General features: G+C 35.7%; 1 protein-coding gene across 3 annotated transcripts in view; it reads right to left on the bottom strand.

Moving 5' to 3' along the window:
* LOC120477787 (equilibrative nucleoside transporter 2) overlaps positions 1-12,941 on the bottom strand; it is a 29,531-nt gene extending 16,590 nt beyond the window's left edge. The window contains exons 1-11 of one of the 3 annotated variants that reach the window (XM_089125401.1): positions 12,757-12,941; positions 7,831-7,891; positions 7,498-7,552; positions 6,698-6,779; positions 5,905-6,050; positions 5,490-5,629; positions 3,735-3,869; positions 2,775-2,872; positions 2,603-2,678; positions 883-1,073; positions 681-783 (exon numbers count right to left, since the gene is read on the bottom strand). In XM_089125401.1, coding sequence (XP_088981527.1) covers positions 681-783; positions 883-1,073; positions 2,603-2,678; positions 2,775-2,872; positions 3,735-3,869; positions 5,490-5,629; positions 5,905-6,050; positions 6,698-6,779; positions 7,498-7,529 — 1,003 coding nt within the window. In that variant the 5' untranslated portion in view covers positions 7,530-7,552; positions 7,831-7,891; positions 12,757-12,941. Of the gene's footprint in view, positions 1-680; positions 784-882; positions 1,074-2,602; positions 2,679-2,774; positions 2,873-3,734; positions 3,870-5,489; positions 5,630-5,904; positions 6,051-6,697; positions 6,780-7,497; positions 7,553-7,830; positions 7,992-12,756 lie in introns of those variants that run through there. The other 2 variants (XM_089125400.1, XM_039669635.2) reach the window with 2 other exon arrangements.
* Positions 12,942-14,936: the final 1,995 nt, after the last annotated feature.

Genomic DNA, 14,936 nt, shown 5'->3' with positions numbered 1-14,936 from the left:
CTAGGATATCTTGTGGGTGAGTAACTTATAGGATAATTTTTGGGTGAACTATTCCTTTAAGTGTCCTCCACTCTCAAACATGAGTAAGGTTTTGAAATTGATGAACGTGCACTTGCTTTGTTAATCATTAGCATAAGTTTTTGGGCAAGATGTAGAAATTGCTGCATGTGACTATCAGCGTTTGGTCAGGCAATGCTCCAAATACAACATGCACTTGATCAACCTATTATGCAATTATGTACATACACAAGCCAGCTTTTGCAATGTTGTGCATTAAAGACACTACAGGCAATGCACTGGTCAACTTTAAGAGTTTAGGCCATTTGGCTTCCATAACATGACTTCTTTTAAACTACTAGCAAAAAAACAAACATTTACTGTAAGCGTTCAATTTGCATCTGTCTGGATTTCAATTACAATATATACCCTCATGAACAGAGTCAGAAATATCTATTTATTTATTTACCTCGCTTTACAGACATCTAACTTTACAGTTTGTGCGTGTGTGTGTGTGTATGGGGGGGATCCAGGTAAACCCTACGTTATGAGGACATATTTTAGTCCCCATGAGGAAAACAGCAAGTAAATCAGACTAAATTATGAATTAATAAAATGTAAAAGTGCAGAAAGTTTTCTGTAATTGGTAAGTTTACGGGTAGTGTTAATGTAATATTCCATACCCCAGTTTCCTCCATAGACAGTTTTAACATCCACGGTCACAGCTGGAAAAACTGACAGTGTTACTGTGAACACAAACGTCACACAAAACGCCATAACCCAAATCTAGTGAGAGATGATGACAATAAGCCACTGTTAAAGATTCAAAACAGACCACAAGCTGCAAGACGTTCTGATAGTTCGATTGGTGAAATATAACGTCACCTTTTTGAAGACCTGCAGGACAGAGCTCTTCTGGGTGTTAGTGTTTTCTGCCTGTAGCGGGAGGAAGGCCTGTTTGCAACCCTCCTCTTCACTCACACAGCTGGCAGCTATGTTCGGATTCCCGTTGACCACAGAGATATCAGACGGATCGCTCGTCGTCTCACAGCATTCCACAGTTTCTGGAGGATTCCCTTGTGAAAAAGTGCACTTAATTTTAGTGACTGTGCATTTTTAGGGAATATTAATGACATGCGGCACCTTAAGTGTACTTACAGTCTACTTTTGTGACTTTCGATTTTAGTACAATTTTGTAATAACGTCAAGTTAAAAGTTTTATTTTAAAGTGCATTGTAAATTGTTTTAATAATGTGGGCTGTGCTTTAAAGTACACTTATTTTGATGTGTTGACTTACATACTAAAGCACATGTAATTTTAGACGTACTAACTTCATTACAAATGTGTAATTGCAAATATTAGACATTTTAGTTTAATACTAGTCAGTAAATTCAGCAATTTAATTATAAAAAAGACAATAGACCCCTTTTGCGCCGACGTCAGAGTTACGTCACGGTGCTAGCTGGAGGCAAAACAAAGTGAAAACTGGAGGCGGCCAATACAAAACAGCACAGATTCGGCTACATAATAAGGAGCTTAAATAATTGTTACTATTATTAAATGTCATCTTGTTGTGTTGTTTGGTGCAAGAATTGATGAAAAATGAATATGCTGTATCTGGAACTTTTATTTCTAGAAAATATTCACATGACATGTAATGTCACTCTTTACATTGTCGTGGTCTCGGCAAGACTGTGGATCGTACACACAAGTCTTGTACAGGACCATATAGGCATCTAAAGATTTATATGCCCTCAGTTTCTATTTACGATCGGTTTCTCTACAAGGTAGGTGTAGAAGTCAGGCCACTCAACCGAGGTAACGAATATAACAATCGCGGTCCTGGACACTGAGTGACCTTACACATTAAGATAATATCGGATTTTCTCCAGTCATTGTTAAAAAAACAAGCTAGCAATCCTTGCTAACTAGCGTTAGTGAAGTGAAGCGGCCAGAGGGATTTTTCTGCCTTCACCTAAGCTCCGCCCACAAAAAAAAACGTCTCCATGTTTACCAACTGAAAAGGGGTCTATACAATTATAAAATGACATATAAAGATGTACTTAAGTCTTACCGAAGTGGGTCTGTAAAAGTGCTTTAAAGTTCAGCTCATCGCATTTAAAATAAAAATGTTAAATACAGATATAATACATTTTCATTTAATTGCAATTAACATCCTATAAAGTGCCTGAAAACATTACATTCAGTTCACACCTTCATAGTATGTTATTTCTGTAAAACATACCCTTTTAAAAGTATGGGGTGGTGACGGCGCAGTGGATAAGACACATGCCTTTGGTGTGAGAGACCCAGGTTTGAATCCACAGTGAGACACCAATGTGTCCCTGAGCAAGACACTTAACCCCTAGTTGCTCCAGAGGCGTGCGACCTCTGACATATATATAGCAATTGTAAGTCGCTTGCTTTGGATAAAGGCGTCAACTAAATGAATAAATGTAAATGTAAATTTGTATTTCTATTTCCCAAGGGAAATAACACTTGGAATGAATATTATTTTAAAAGATACTTTTTACCTATAAATAATGGTGAAATGGCAATCCAATATGTGCATGTTCCACAAAAACCATAAACAACAAGTGTCACCTGTAGTCAGCAGCTGGCTCGACGGCTCAAGCTCGTAGCTCTTGCTTTTGCTGTCCAGGTAAAATCTAGCAAATGCCTGCACACACACACACACACACTCCAGAGATCAGTCTCAGAATTAGCTGACTAAAGAAAAGCACAGATCTGACAGGACCAAAGCACACACACTCACTAGTTTGGGTAGCAGCATGTAACTGATGAGCGTGATGAGGGTCCCGACACACGGAGTGATGAAGTAACCCAGAGCTGCTGTTTCATTGTCAGTGTCACCTGTTACACACACACACACACACACACACACACATCCAGTGAACAGATCTATATATAAATGCATGAATGTTCATTTGGCAACAGTGAATCTCTATGGAGTTAAATAAGCTAAATCTAAAAAGCAAAGAAATGCAATGCTGACCTGACATTGCCAGACATGATGAAAGATGAAACCGACAAATGTGTCCCCACTAGTGAGCTTAATCTCACAATACCTCATTTGCAAGATTATTAAGATCACACTTTATTTTAAGGTTCCCTTGTTGTATTTATACAAGCACTGAGAAATATGAATTAACAACATGTACTTACTATACAATTAGGGTTTGGTTTAGGGTAAATTGCTTGTACTTATGCATAATTTGCTATAGTACGTACATGTAACAGGAACATATTGTTTTTTGCATACTATTATTATAATGCGACTACTCACCCGTTCACACGCCCCGTTTCCTAGGTTAAAAATCGCAATTTTCTCACGATAAACAAATAGCTGGAAACATTTGGGATATTGTAAGTAATCAACTAAACAAAATACATAACATTGGCCTAGTGGTTTTGGGATATTTTACTGCAAAAATCCTGCATATTGTACCTTTAAAAAAAACATAAAATACCTTTCAGTTACTTAAATTTTAAAAAAAGTCTAATTCTCCTTTAGTTTAACTTGATGTACTAAAAAAACTGAAACTAAATGAAATATAAATTAATAATATATATATATATATATATATATATATACACATAACTGATTTTAAATTAATAAAAATGTAAAAATAAAAACATAAACATGAAAACATTCAAAATATTATTTAGAATTATAATGGCATCTCAATGATACGAAAACAAAAATGTGTCTCACTTGCTAAGGCGAAGATCATTGCAAGAGCAGCAAATGTCCCTGCGACTCCCTGTCCGCTCATAAAGATGCCGCTGTACTTCTGCGGCAACATACCCACCAAACCAAACAGACTTCCCTGTAACACAGCCCCGAACGCTGCCGAGAGACAGACAGAACAATCATCAAGAACACACAAACAAATACTGAACTTTATAGCAAGAGTGGGTGACACATAAAAAACTAGAGATGCACCAAAATTAAAATTCTGGATGCAGAATGTTTATTTATTATTTACATTTTTTTGTATAATTGTTTTAATATTAGACTTTTAAATGAAATCCTTTAAATGATACTGAATTAAAAAAAATACAAGCCAATAAAATAAAAACACCACACTTTTATTGAAAGAAACACTAAAATTGGAGAGAACATATATTATAGTAAATATGATATCATTAAAAATCCCAGGATGTTAAATATATATATACTGTATATATATATATATATATATATATATATATATATATATATATATATGAGAAAAGCGCTATATAAATGTAAGGAAATATTATTATTATTATTCAGTTCTACGCAACAGAATTAGATTTAACAGATTTAATTTTTGACCAATTTTCTAAATAATGTATAGTCCTACAAAGCAATTATTTTCAGAGCATGTGAGTGTAGGGGAGCGGATCAGTGAACAAGAGGGTAACGTCTTTTCACCAGCGTTATCCAGCACGGCTATACCACACCATGTTACAGCACAGTAGGTCTATTGCAAACAGAAACAAGTATGGCCCTACTAAGAAAATGTCACATGGGCACGTTATTTGCTTTTCCGATGAGCGGTACATTAGTGGAGCGTTCGCATGGGCCGTGAACGACTGAGTGGAGTGCACGTGCATAGCGAGGAATGTTGAACGGAGCGTCACACCCATAGATTGTAAAAAAAATGGGCGACGCCCCTTTGCTCTCTTCCATTAATGAGAACTGAAGCCGCCAGTGTCCCAATATGGCCCTGACATCTTGGTACTTGAGTCTGAGCAGTAGCGATCTCGGGACCAGACCTGCCCAGTAGTGAGCAAGAAGTTAAGCCACGAAATCAGGGCTTGGTATGGATAGCTTACGTAAGCACTTGTTGGGCAGGTTCGTTAGCTTTGTTTACACTGAAATCTGTGTGAATGTAACGTTAGGTGTATAAACATATCCATATGAAGGAATAAAGTTCGGCTTTTTGGAAGAAAGTTGATGGATGCCGATGAGACGGGCGCGTTCACAGAAAAGCTGGTAAACACGCACTGACGAGCATAAACTCTGAGGGAGGGTATTTCTTAGTGGGGAGGGGCATTAGAGTTGTAAACATTCAAAATCTTGGACCTATATCAGTGGGATAAAAACGACAGCAAATGACCAAAACCACTTTTGGAAAAAACATATTCGCTCTCTCACGTGTCGCTCTCTCACGGCCCTCGGGCTCGTCCTGCTCGCCACATAGACGTTTTTCTCTTTCCGACAAAAACAAACTTTCGGCTGTATAAAAACATTAACAATATTTGATGCATCTCCATATTAATGCGTTTACTCTGAAATAGATTTAGGGGGCGTTTACACGACACGGTTTTCAACTAAAAAACTAAACTTTTTATGGGTTTTGGACGTTCATTTACAGTACAGCTCAGTATTTAATGTCGCAAGCCTTATTCTCCATAGACTCAAAAGGTTTGTAACAATATAGCCTAAGTGATGGTGATAAGAGATTCCAAAATCACTAACAATTGATAAACCAGATAGTTGCCATGGTGACGGAGAAGAACCTGTCCTCCTCCATTGGGACCTTCACCAGGGCAGCAGTGATGATGAAGAAGATGAGGATGAAGACTAAACTTCCTGCTATCCTTATCCCCTCTGAAATCCTGAAACACAAATGATCTGCTATATATTACTGTTTTCAGTAAATGTTTGGAATATTAAAACTACACACTTTATTTGTAGTATTATTTTAACAACAACAACATTTTAGCAACTATATATTCTGACAGAAGAATTTGTGTAATAAACATTTGAATTGCAATGAGTCCTAAAACATTATGTAGAAGCCATTTGTTTGCTACAAAACTATTTTACTAGTTGTTAGTGGATGTGATATAAAAAAAAATCTAACAAAATTAAAAAATAAATAAACTCTTACCGCTGATAGAGAAATGAGTTGAGCAAAGTGAACAGCAGCAAAGGCAGCTGGGAAAGAAGAGTCATCCAGTTATTGAAATAATACTCTGTCCTAGTTGTTATTGTTCCGTTCCTCCATTCAGATGTATTGAGTCTGTTGTTGAAATACTGTAAAAACCAAATGAAAGAGTTTAGAGACACTAAACAATCACGTTCAACACTGAAAAATAAACAAATGCAACACTATGAACTGACAGATTAAGTGGTCGACCAATATGGATTTTTTGATGGCCAATGTCGATAACTTAGATATGATAACGATAACAAACTAAGATGACAAATGTTATCATTTAAATTTAGTAAATAACACATGCATAACAATTTCTGTGATCAAATTTACATGTATTTTACACAACGATGAGAATCCGATTTGAAACAGAAAAAAAAACAACAACAGAAAAAGTAAACACTGTAACCAACAGAGCACACCGTAATCTGAAAATTAATTTATATTATATATAGATTAACCACAACACAGTAATGACATCACAATTATAGTAATTGCAGGAATATAGGAGAAAACTCTAGAGCAGTGATCAGGCTAATAGGTTTAATATTGGCTGTTAGCCATCTAGCAAACTAATTACACTGGTTGGGGAATTCAGATCGAAAAAAGATCAATATCTGAGGGGGGGATTTCTCTCAGACTAATGAAGTGTCCATTAAAATGCAAACGACTGTGTTGTTCCAGAAGATTTGGCTTAAAGATGTGAAAAACTCCTGTTCGATCGATGTTGTTTTCCACATTCCATTACCATAGAAGCCGTCATAAAGAAGTTCCATGGCAATAGTGTTCCCAGGCCAAGGATGAAGAACATGACCGCAACCAGACAGCCGCTAGATGGAGGAGACATGACAGTAAATGTCTATTTGCAATACACTCATTTTCCCCAATTAAAAAGAATGAGATTTTTTTTTTTAGTTCACAGCATGACATTATGAATAGTGCAATGCCAAAACCAAATGCGGAGTTTTGCATTTTTTATTTAAAAAATAATTTAAATAACGATCCATCACATGCAAAACAAACCAACAGGCAAAAGTATAAAACCTTTTCCAAGTACTGTTTGTAATTTCACTTGAATAATTCTTAAATTGGCCGTGTTTATCTATCATCCAACCAAATGTTTACACCATTTTACGCTTTGTATTATCTTTTTGCAAAGTGATCTAAGTTGGCACACATAAAAAAGAAACTTGAAACTTGAAGGGCAATGGCAACCCTACCTTCACAAATAAAATTTGAATGCAAATTATCTCAAGCTTAATTACCAGTTTTAATATCAAGAGGAATACATGAGAATTGACTTATTTGTCCACTTGTAACATTATGAACCAAGGTAATTCGTGGAAAGCTCTTAATTTGATTAGAGTCTGTCCTTTCTGTTGACTCACTTGTTTGCTTTCATTACAATTAAACTGAATCCCTGTGTTTTTTTTCTAAATCATATATCATTGAGCTTAAGATTAAATCAGCCCTTTAGTTTGAGAGTATCTGGTGTGTTGAAGGCGAAAACAATGAATAGAAATGAAATAAAATCCAAAAGAAACCTACCGGTCTTTAGGGGTGTCCTCTCTTTTGTTCATTTTGTCCAATGTATAGTTGACAGCTGTTAAAAAAAAAAAAAAATCATGAAAACGTATTTCAAGCTTTACATGCCATTACAAATGGCATGTTGACAAGCTGCAACAACGATTTCTTTCAATACACAAAGGGCTGAATGATTCCTGCGGTGCTGGTTCTTTAAATAGTCACAACATTCTTCCGTCATGCTAAAACAATCCATATGCTGGTAAAAAAAAACAGATTTTGGACAAAGCTACTGCGCAAGTGCGTTTAAAAATGGCGTAGAAAAGAATGAGTAAAATATTCATGAGCATTCTTTACCTTCATTTACACCACATACTGAATCTGAAAAGAACAGCAGTCCATCCACAAAATACTCCGTCTGAAAGAAAGATGTTTTTACATGACTGCATTAGCTTAGCAAACCTGACTTCCACATGAACCACATGGAGTTTAAGATTGAGGAACAGAGAAGAGGAGGAGTAGGAGGCGTACACGCTGCCATGCAAAACTAAACCATTGTGTTGTTCGATGGTGTGGCAGTGTGAATGACTGACAAATTATAATATTGACAAAAAAGAGATTATAATTAAGTCAAGTCAAGTCACATTTTTTAGAGGTAGAGGTTAGTTAGCCATAATTAGAGGTTACAAATTAAAAAAAAGCATATAAAATATCAAATGTGTGGTACTAAACACCCTTGCGAAAAAGAAGTGCACATAATTGTATTGAATGAATGTGTATACACACTGTTAAAAAGTATACATTTTTAATAACTGCACTTATAATATAATATTAAATAATATTAAATAAATGAAAGGCCACTTATAGGGACAGTTTAAAAAGGGACAAATAAACAGAAGAGACAATTCTGTCATAATTTACTCTCCCTCAAGTTTTTCTAAACCTGTATGATTTTCAGTCTCAAAAGATGATATTTTGAAGGATGTTGGTAACCAAACAGTTTTGGTCCTCATTGACTTCCATAGTATGCAAAAAATTAAAAAAAAAAACCTATGGAAGTCAATGGGGACCAAAACTGATTGATTAGCAACATCATTCAAAATATTCTTATTTAAATATATATATATATATTAAGATAGCGAGCAAACGCCAAACTGGTTCCTCTTTCGACACCCTTGCGCTTGACTGGACACACAAAATAAATGATGTCAAAATACCAGTCTCGGCAAGTATTCTCATAAACACAGTCGGTTTTGTCTTAAGTGACCGTAAAAGGTTGAGAAAGAAATCCGGTGTGTATCGGTATTGGATGGGGTGAGAATCTCAAGGCCATTAAAGTGCATGCATGTGGTGTGACCGTCGGATCTATGCATTTCTTCACACGAAAATTCTTGGCACCAACACACATTAGATCCGACTGAATGCTGATAGGCAGGTATAAAGCTAATGTACCTGGCTGGCACTGTCGGCCACAACAGGTAGCTTCTCCTTGCTAGCAGCAGTGCTAACTGTCATTATGGTGGTTGTATCGTTAGCGTTGTTGTCATTGTCAGTGGGGATCACAAAAAAGTGTGTTACCTTCGGCAATTTTGCTAAAAACTTTTTGCTTTCCTCTCACTTCCTGTTTTTTTCAGCACTGCTTGGGTAGCTTCGCTTCATTTTTACTCTGTCTACTACTTTGTACACTCTGTCTGTCAATCACTTATTTTTCTCCGTCAGTTTTTGGCGCATTAAAGCCTTGTCACTTTTGCAGATGTGCAGTAGGTGAGATAATGGAATAGTCCAATGTAGTGAGGTGGGGGGCCCCCTCCAGTCTGCAACACTAATGATTTGATGCCATTTTTCGCACATGGAGTTTTTTTTAATAAAATATAAAATTTGTGAAAAGTGAAAAAACAAAAATTAAGCATAAGTTAATGAGGCATTTTTGGGGCCCCTAGGTAGCTCGGGCCCAAGGCGATTGCCAACCTTTGCCTAATGGTAAAGTCTGCCCCTGTTGAGTTAACATTTAAATAATCGATTTTTGACATTGTGATTTGTGCCCAACATTTTAATTAATTGCAAATACTCAAAACATTATTGCAGGTTGCACTTAAGTATACATTTTATAGGTAAATTATTTTTGTAATAAGTTCTCTTTTTAAAAGTATTCTAGAGTATGCTTTTTTCAAAAGGAGGAACTTGAATCCATAAACAGGAAAAAGTACCCTGGAGGGTTTTCTTTTCCATTTAACCCAGTAATGCATGGAAACAAAGATCCACTGTGAAAGCCAGGCCATTTATACCCAACAGCACAGCAGCTCACAAATTATCTTCACAAGAGACAAAGTGATGATTCACAAATAGTTTATCCAAACCATTACACACACTCAGAGGGGGACATGAGGGAGGGGACGATGGGAATTTAGATGGCCTGCTTCCTTTCAAAACATCTGTATATTTCAGAAGTCTCACAGGATTTAAAAGTTGTCAGTAAACCAGAGACAGAGTTAAAGAAGGAAACAGGAAGCATGTGTGATACAACAAACGTTGCTGAAAAATCGAAAGAAAATGTTATTATAGCCTATCTGCACTTTCTCAATGTTTACAAGAATGGATAAAAATCTAGTTAAATAAATCACATTTTCGGCAATGTTTTTCATTAAATAAACAATCGCACAATTAATCGTATTTTAATCTTTTAACTAATTAAAAATAATCATAGCTATATTTACCCCAATTATCATTGCCTCATTATTATACCCAGGCCTATATATATTTTAAGTAATTTCATTGGTTATTGTTTACTTGGGTATATTTTTATTATCACAAAAATAATCCAATTACTTGATTTATCGTCAAAATAATCCCCCGGATTACTCTATTTCCAAAATACAGAATACTCTTTAGTGAAAGCTCAACTCTTTTCAACTTTTTTTTTTTTCATAAAACACTTTCAAAACCATTAGAATGGACCAAAGAACTGTCCAGAAGTATTAAATAACTAAAAAAGAAAATACATAGAAACATAACATAACAAAAACATGACAAAGGAAATCATACAAGCAATAACTCACAGTTCTCAGACCTAATCAAACGGCAAAAGCTTGATACAAAAAGTCTTCGAGCCCTTTTTAAAAAATACCAATGCTTGAGGATTTCAAAAAAAAAAATAGTGGCAACAAAGTGCAGTCATCTTTATAATTATATGATTGTAATTTCTGAGCAAAATAATCATGATTATCAGTTGAACTGTTACTGTGCAACCCCACATAAGGACGACTGACAATTTCATAATTTTCGGTACTAGCATATAAATATATTGGTCAATTTAGCTTTTTGTGCATTTGAAAGAGTCATCCTTTTCTTTATTATGGAGACTCTTATTTGGCACGAACCCATTTATATCCTAACTGGTGGTTTATTCCAGCATAAAACAAATCTCTCAGTCTACAACAAACCTCCAAATTTAACAAAACATCTCTCTATAGGCAACCTGTCCACCCCTTCTTCAGAAAAGACCAGTGAATAAATGCTGAGCTTTTTATTGCCTGTCTATTCACACCACTTCTTCATTGAAAGGCCTTTTATTTCTTTTTGCTTCAATTGTTTCTTTCAAGGCACCTTCAGTCATAGTAAATAACCTGCTTAAGTTCTATCATCATTCAAAGGATATGCACCTATACTGACTAGTAATATCGGCCTGGCAATATTTTACCATTTTGAAATGATTGCCATTTAACAGAAGTCTCAACAACAACATAAGGCTTCTTAACCTTGTCTTTGTTGAATGGTTATGTGTTTTTGTATTTCAACTGCAGTGATGTTTCTTCTTTGCAATTAAAAAATACAAATTAAATAAAAGACGACGTAACGTATCTCGTCCTGCATAAGTGTTAGTTAGGCTTATAAAGTGAAATGTATTGCTGAAATCCGGATAATTACAGGCCAACTTATCGGTTCGTTCTTTCGTAGCGTGTGTGAAAGATGTTCTCCAACAGTGTGTGTGTGTGAGTGTGACACGTCAAACAAAAGCGTAGGCTATCTGTTCGCTGCGTGGTGTCATTAACGTAACTAAATAAACCAATATTATGAAGCTGCAGACTCGGAGCCTGCATCTACAGTCCCCCACCGAGAGTCCCGCATTCTCAGACCCCTCGTTTTTCGAACACAGCGCCTCCTGCTGTTCAAAAGGTCGAATAACACCCACACACAGAGTACAGCGTACGATTATCCAAATGCAATTAAAAACAATAGGATGCAATATTACGGTCTCCAAATAAATTATCCAATAAATATTTGCGTTCCCTATGTGCAGAAAAAAACTAATTGTTACTGATGGAAGGGATACAATTACAGATTGAACTATCTTCAGAAAAATAGTATGTGATATTATATTGTTTTTTTAAATATTTTTTTATTCAAATTCCAATTTTTCTTTCAGTTCAACCTATAATGGTCTAATTAACATTACGATGCTAAGATTACAAAATCTGTTTTTTGATATTTTGAATGCGAAGCAAAACAAATCAGAATAGACAAAACACCAATAAAATAAACAACTACTTTATTTAAGATAATGATCACCTAAACATCATCTTGCTGTAAAGAAAAAAGGAAGAACAAACTGTGTTCGTGACTTTACTTTTCGTCTTCAATTGCATTAAAAAACTCATTTATAAGTCGCTTTGCATAATCCTAAAATGATGTTGCTGGGTTAGGCAGGGCCAACTCCATCGATGTATGGTGTACCCTGCCTACAACATAGGACGATAGCACATGTCTTATGATGTTTCAAAGCTAAATTATAAACGTTAGCTATCTAAATATTTTCGGGGGGAAAGGGCGAAAAAACATAGCCTACATTAACGGCTCAAATCTTGTTACAAACTAACTTTACAAATATTCAATGGACTATTCATATGTTGTATCGATGAGCTAAATTAGTTTTATTAAAAAAATGAATCAAACGAGTAGGCTACTACGATTCGCTAAATAAAATTGAAGATAGCCTACTCACGTTTATAATCCGATACAATTTGATAGGAGGCGCTGTCTCGAAAAACGAGGGGTCTGAGAATGCGGGACTCTGGGTGCAGGGGGACTGTATGCAGGTCTCCGAGTCTGCAGCTTCATACTACTCAAATAAACAAGAGACTCACAGAGAGAGGGAGTGTGTGAGGAAGTGATCAGATCGTCATCTTCAACGCTTTTTCACGATCAAAATAATTCACATTGCTTGTTTTTTTCCAGAGAAAGAAAGGTAATTTGAATAGAAGTCCGCGTTTCGTTTAATCTGCTTACCTGTTTTTACGATGGTTTAGGTTATTTTATCATTTCATCTGCCCATCTCAAACGCATAATTTCAACAGTAAGCAGCGACGTTCGCATTCATTCAATTTGATGTAACCGGTAACCATTGACGGTTTTAACACATGGATCTTCTTCTTCTTCTTCTTCTTCTTCTTTGACTGCTTAACGGCGGATGCGGACTTACTTAGCGCACTACCGCCACCCTCCATATATGTTGTGCTTGATGATCACTATAACAAAAAAAAAAAAAAAAAAAAAAAAAAAAAAAAAAAACCTACACTCGCTCAATGATCCTAGTGTTCTTTAAAAATTCAAACACATATTTTATTATTCTATGGTCGGAAGCTTTAGACATAATATCTCTAAAGATAAAGCTTTCCCCACTACTCTCTATTTTCCTTTTCATTAAAATCCTTTCTCTCTTAAATTTCTTACACATCATAAAAACATGTTCCACTGTTTCTGGCATATTACATATCTCACAATTTCCTGACTCATGCTTTCCTATTAGCTGTAATGTTTTGTTTAGTCCAGTGTGCCCTATTCTCATTCTTGTAAAAATTTGTTCTTCTCTTCGACATCTTACAACCAGACGACCTTGACCAACCTCAGGATTTATCATGTAAAAACCCCTCCCTTTATCTCCCCTATCCCATTTATCTTGCCACAGCTTTTTAACATGTTTTTTAATTATTGACTTAGCTTCTGACCTTGATAATTTACATATAATAGACACATTTGTCGCTTTCAAAGCTTGTTTAGCAAACTTGTCTGCCATCTCATTTCCAACCATACCTACATGGGCCGGAACCCAAACAAACTTTACATGCGTCCCCCCATTTTGAATACTATGAAGCAAAGTCAATATCTCACACACAATATCATGCCTCTCACTCGAATTACCTAATTTAAAATTTTCTAAAGCTGACAACGAATCTGAACACACAACTACTCTCAGTGGTTTAATTTGTTCTACCCACTGCAACGCCATCACAATTGCTATTAGTTCTGCTGAGTACACTGACAAATGATCTGAAACTCTTGCATGAAAATGAATATCAAACTCTGGTATCACATATGCAATTGCCACTTTTCCTGTTTCTGGTTGTTTTGACCCATCAGTAAAGATCTGCACATATCCATAATAATTATCCACATATCTCATAGCCATTTGACCACTATCCCCCCTATAATTTTTAATATTTTCATGTAAAGTTATATCAACATCTGGAAGCATTATCATCCACGGTGGGTGCGGTGGATAGACTACAGATGGACTAAATTCAAACTTTTCTATATCCGCTTCTTTTATCTTTTCGTGTATATTTGCACTAAATGACTCTCTCTTAATTTTTTCCTGCTCCCATGTTGAAATAAGGACACTTCTAGTTGGATGATCTTCCATATGCCCCTTTAAATTAACATAATATGATAATGACATTTGTAGTCGTCTCAACTCAAAAGGAACTTCACCTACTTCAACCTGAAGAGCTGAAATAGGGGAAGTTCTCATTGCTCCTGAACACAGCCTAAGGGCCAACCCCTGAACAACATCAAGCTTCTTTAATTCAGATTTTGCCGCAGACCCATAAGCTATGCACCCGAAGTCAACAATAGACCTAATTAACCCAACATATAATCTTTTCATTGAAGTCATATCTGCTCCCCAGTCCTTATTGCACAAGCATCTAATTATATTAATGACTTTCTTACATTTGTCAACAACCTTTTCAATATGATTATGCCAGGTAAGTTTAGAATCAAAATACATACCTAAAAATCTCATACAATTTACTCTTTCTAACTCTCTATCATACATTCGAAATTTAAACCTTTCTTCAATTTTTTTAAAAGAGAAAAATACTACCTTAGTTTTCTCAACAGAAAACCTGAATCCCCATTTTCCAGCCCATTCTTCAACCAAGTCAATAGCTTTTTGCAAATGTTTACCAATGAATTTAACATTTTTACCTCTTTTCCAGAGAGCGCCATCATCTGCAAACAATGATTTGCCTATGCTATAATCAAGTGTATCATATATATCATTTATCATAATAGAGAACAGAATTGGTGAAATAACACTTCCTTGGGGTACCCCATTTTCCACAAATAAGCAATCAGAGAAGCTGCTGTTTATCTTCACCTGGATTTGTCTATTGCTTAAAAAGTCC

This window comes from Pimephales promelas, chromosome 1, assembly GCF_988280905.1.
Source record: "Pimephales promelas chromosome 1, fPimPro1.hap1.1, whole genome shotgun sequence".
Taxonomy (NCBI): Eukaryota; Metazoa; Chordata; class Actinopteri; order Cypriniformes; family Leuciscidae; genus Pimephales; species Pimephales promelas.
Note: the sequence above shows the minus strand (reverse complement) of the source record. Positions and strands in the feature narration are given on the sequence as shown.